The sequence below is a fragment of the Astatotilapia calliptera genome, chromosome 23, assembly GCF_964374335.1.
Source record: "Astatotilapia calliptera chromosome 23, fAstCal68.1, whole genome shotgun sequence".
Classification (NCBI taxonomy): Eukaryota; Metazoa; Chordata; class Actinopteri; order Cichliformes; family Cichlidae; genus Astatotilapia; species Astatotilapia calliptera.
Genome location: NC_137443.1, coordinates 12,891,363 through 12,896,630, shown reverse-complemented (window position 1 = coordinate 12,896,630; position 5,268 = coordinate 12,891,363). Strand labels below are relative to the sequence as shown.

Genomic DNA, 5,268 nt, shown 5'->3' with positions numbered 1-5,268 from the left:
TGCGGTTGCGTAAAAGGCAGTTTGTGTCCTCAAACATGAACTGTCTAAAGCCCAACACTTCAAAACAACTAGCAGCCAGCTGTTAAAAATGGAAGCTTTCATAAAGATTATTTTAAGTTGTATATGTGTTGCTTTCCTGGCCATCAGATGGACCAGCAATTTTGATGCAGGTAAAGTACGATTATGTTTATTGTTACTGAGTGCAAGTATTAATCTATATTTATCTGTAAACTTTGGTTCAATGACCTAAAGAGCAGTTCTGCTGATAAAAGACGGTGCTATTAGAGCTACAGGTTGCAACAGGCTGGGGTGTTGTTTATGGAATGAATGGCGTGAAAACAGTGTATGAAAGCATTTTAAAGGAGTCTGCATATGACATTTACTTAGGTTAGACGTTAAAGTTAAAAGATTCATACGAGGTAAAAGATCATTGCACTCTGTAGTTAATGTTTGACTGATTGAAACAGTTGTGCGGACAATAAAAACGTGCAGTGCCTTCCAAAACTGAAGTAGTTATCTTTTAACTCATGACCTTGCTTTTGATTTTGATTGAGGCTTAAAAGTAATCTCTAATAAACATCTGTACGTTGACGTGTGCATCAATTAAGCAGATAACAGGTCTGAAGTGACGTTCAACTGTTGAACTTGCATTCAAATGGTTCACAGGAAATAACATGAATCTAAGACTGCTGATAGAAATAGCAGGAGGAATTCTGCTACCACTTGTCAGATTCAGTTAAATGCTGCAAAACTGATGGCACAGAAGTTCCCATTACAGATGAGTAATGATCCAAACACACAGCAAAAGCAAGCCAAGTGAATGAATTTGTGAATTATATATTCCTGTATTCTCCTCGTCACCTACTCCCAGATATTATAGTTTGCATTTTCCGTATCAAATGTTTGCCATACAGTCAGGACTGTGAAACTTAAGCTCATCCGAATGAAACATGTAAAGTCATTACACATAATAAATAAACTCATATAATATAATTTTCTGATTTGCATGGACCAAACATATCTCTTTAACAAGGATAGTAAAGGTTTATTGTTTTTAGGATATTTTATGAAAACAGTAAGCAATTTAACGACTTTAAAGTGCAAATGAAATCTGAGTGGAATGATTTGCAACTCTCAAAACCCGTATTTTATTCACAATAGAACATGGAGAACTTACAAAAGCCGGGAAAATTCACCATTTTAAGAATAATATTAGCTCATCTTGAACTTGATGGAAGCCACATGTCTCAAAAATGTTGAGGCAGGGGCAACGAAAGACTAGAAGAGTAAGTGGTACAAAAAGAAAAAGCTGGAGGAAAACGTAAAATAGCAAAAACTTGAAATATCCTATCACTGACATTATATAACGTCATCAAAAGATTCCAGGAGTATGGAAAAGTTTCTACATGCAAGAGATCAGGTGTCTCTGCAGCATTGCATTCTGATTCTGTTTGATTGTAACGGTTATATTTATATATGGTAAATGGACTAGTTCTTATATAGCGCTTTTCCACTCTTCTGAGCACTCAAAGCGCTTTACACAACTTGTGCATTCACCCATTCACACCCGCACAACTGACATTCACACACATTCATACTCCGATGAATGCATCGGAGAGCAATTTCGGGTTAGTATCTTGCCCAAGGATATTTGGCATGCAGACTAGGGGAAGCCGGGAATCGAACCACCAACCTTCCGATCAGTAGATGACCTGCTCTACCACCTGAGCTACAGCCACCCAATATATATCAAAATAATAATAATAATTCCTCACTCGCCCTGCAAGATCAATGTTATTTAAATAGTATGTTTTCTCACTTTAAACATTTGATATGTTTTCTGTTTTCTATATGAATAGAATATGTGTTTATGAGATTTGCACCTCGATTTTTACAGGCAATGAATTTGAATTAATCTGATTTGTGTCAATGAACTGTTGGTTATGCCCTTGCACATGACATGTGCTCCATTCAACAATTACAACGCTTTGCATCCAGCCGGTTTACAACCTACCACACCTTGTATATCACTCTGGCATTTTAAATAAGCATGTTTCACAAATGGACAATAGCATTTAATTTGTTTCCATCTGTAGACATTTGCAGATATACTGATATCTGATATTCCCAAACTTCAGTTCTGTATATTTCTCCTTTTTGTTAATGTGTGGAAACAAGACTTTAACTATTATCAAGCATGAGGGGTGAACACTTAAAAAACTGGATGTCAATGACATTAAAAGATAAGATAAGATCTCAGAATCACTTCAAAAACAAAACAGTGTTTCTTGGACAAAGAGAAGTCCCTGAAAAGGCAGATTATTGATTAAGCACAGTATATGACTTTTTAACCACCTCATACATTACTGTCAAGGCCGAAACTTTTCCAAATGTCCTTCAACCTGAAAGTTTCAGGTTGTGTGGTGTAGGGGTTCCAAATGCAATACTTGGGCGGGCAAAAATAACAAAGTGCAATCTTTTTATTTGGATGGTTGCAAAAAGTCAAAACAGACCATAACACCAAGAGCATATGAGGACACAGTTTTGGCTTGTATTATATTTTATTTATAAAGTGACAATTAACAGCAAGGATTGTTTCCAGGTCGTTGAACACATCTGCATTATTCCTATTAAATGCTTCACTTACACCTTTACCATGTTTGTGTATTAGTATAATGACATGCCATTAGTATAGTATATTTAATCTTTGCCACAGAATCTCTCAGAGGTGCCAAGGTATTGGTGACTGGGTCCAGTAAAGGCATCGGCGAACAAATGGCATATCATTATGCCCGCTTTGGAGCCAAGATTGTTATTACAGCAAGAAGCAAGGACACACTGCAGAAGGTCAGTCAATACAAACTACTCAAAATCTACTAAGATGCTGTCATTTAGTTCTAGTGTTTATGTAAGTCATGTCAGGGATGATATTTTAGAAATCAAGCAGCTCAGAAGGCAGTATGAGGTACATGAGGATATTCTTTAGTTCTTTGGAGTAGCAGTTTTAGCTATATGACTCATGCCATTCTTATTGATTGTGACTAACAGGTAGTAGAAAAGTGTCTGAGTTTGGGAGCCCAGGAGGCTTTTTATATAGCAGCAGACATGTCCAATGAGTCTGACCTTGATCGAGTGGTAGATTTTGCCTTGAAGAAGCTGGGAGGTTTGGATTACCTGGTTCTCAATCACATCGGCTCGACCCGTGTCGCCATGTGGGATGGAGACGTAGAACATGCCAAGTGGCTGATGAAGGTAACGGAGCGTTTTGATGCTCTATCAGAAACATAAAATGAAAGGAATGCCCTCAGTCATGAATGTTTGTTTGTGTACAAAGATCAATTTCTTCAGCTATATTCAGATGGCCTGGAAAGCTTTGCCCTCCCTTGAGAAAAATAAAGGATCGCTGGTGATTGTTTCCTCACTTGCAGGTAGGTTTGTTTTTATAGTTCAACCAAAGCACAAAAACAGTCACCTTAAGCCACTTTACATCGTAAAGTAAAGACCATGCAATAATTCGGAGAAAATCAAAATTTCAAGTTTTAATTAATTTAGCCACATTAGTGATATTTATCACCTTACCCATCATATGTGTTTTTGCCTAATGTCCTGTAGTGGACCATCCAGTTTTCCTGACACATTCCCTGAGGGGATCCAGTGTAAAGAAAGAAAAAGCTGCCTAGTCAAGCATGCGGAGCGACCCGCTGTGGTGACTCCTTGGTTATCGAACCACATAATGGAGCAACCAAAAGCAGCTCCAAGAATTGATTAGCAGAGGAAAGTCGAGACATGTTAAGTTTGAAAACTCCAGAAAATTCCTAACAGCTGTTGATGCTTCACAGGTAAAATGCCCAGTCCCTTAACAGCTCCATACGTCTCAACAAAAAGTGCCTTGAATGGGTTCTTTGGGTCTCTTCGTCATGAGTTGGCTATGAAGAAGAGCAATGTGTCCATCTCTGTGTGCACACTGGGGCTCATTGACACCGAAACAGCTATGAGCAAAGTCAAGTTAGTATGCATAAAAAGATTTGCAGTCAAATCATTTGTGCTGTTTACATGAGTTAATTGCAAGAATTTTTTGTGTCCTAGGGGAAAGGTTAACATGCCAGCCTACCCCGCCACAGAGGCCGCCCTGAACATCATCATCACGGGAGCTACGAGACAGCCAGAGCTTTTCTACCCCTGGTTCACATACATTTGGACTCTCACCAAAGATTGGATTCCTTCTTTTACAGACTATGTGGTCCAGCGTTCCTACAACTACAACCCATGAAGAACATTTATCTAAAGCACAGTTCTACACCTCTTTAATTAAAAACACAGAAATTTGGCTTGGATGTTGGCTTACAGCTTTGCCATTGATTTTTTTTAAATGTTGATGTACACACTGGGCAGGATTATACCATGGACAGCTCGTCTGTAGCCGGTGTATGTCACTTTCATTCCTCTGAATCTTAGCCTTCATATTTTAATACACCCAGTTTTATGGCATAATCTTTGACTTTTCCAGTTTCCACTTTTCTCACCTTGCTTTTGAGAGCTGTCCAGTTATGAAATGTCTACGGGGAAAAAAGCTTACGGCTTGAAATTGTTTCATTTTCGTCTCCCTCAAAGAGATTAGCTCCTATCTGCATAGCACAGCCACCGCTGTCCAACCGTTACTGCACCACTAAGTGAAAATTCAGAAAGAAGGCACCTGATTTACTACAAATAAGACTATCTCTGTCTCTCTCACACACTTTCCTTTCATGATTTTCAGCCATGAATGGTATATTAGAGTTTCACATTTCTGCTATTCACTAATAAAAGATGAAAAGCAATAAACATATTCTTTCCTCTCATACTTTAAATTCAAATTCAACTTTTATTTGTCACACACACAAACCATACACAGTATGACATGAGGTGAAATGCTTATTGCTGTGCAATGCTCGACCATTAAATGACAGTAAGAATTTACAGATTTTAACTTAGAAATTTACAGTAAAAATGTGCAAATAGCAGTTCATGTAGGAAATTATTTTAAAAAAGAAATGATAAATTATAAGAAGTGTGCAAAAAGAAAAACCAGAGTGCGTGTGGTGATGCGATGTGTGTGTGAGAGTCCAGCCCTACACCTGATTCAGGGCCAAAATAGCCTGGGGAAAGAAGCTCCTCCTCATTCTCTCTGTTTTGGCCTTAAGGGAGCGGAAGCACTTCTTATTAATTCAATGTTGTTTGTTTTTTAAAATAACTCTACATTTTTTATTTGATAGGACAAAAGGACAAAAG

General features: G+C 38.0%; 1 protein-coding gene across 1 annotated transcript; it reads left to right on the top strand.

Moving 5' to 3' along the window:
- On the top strand, positions 1–4,821 carry LOC113016943 (hydroxysteroid 11-beta-dehydrogenase 1-like protein). The gene is made up of 6 exons (XM_026160161.2): positions 1–170; positions 2,717–2,847; positions 3,049–3,252; positions 3,335–3,428; positions 3,840–4,005; positions 4,087–4,821. Exons 1-6 carry the CDS (start codon positions 89–91, stop codon positions 4,268–4,270), a joined length of 861 nt encoding a protein of 286 aa, XP_026015946.1. The 5' UTR covers positions 1–88; the 3' UTR covers positions 4,271–4,821.
- The last annotated feature ends 447 nt before the right edge of the window (positions 4,822–5,268 follow it).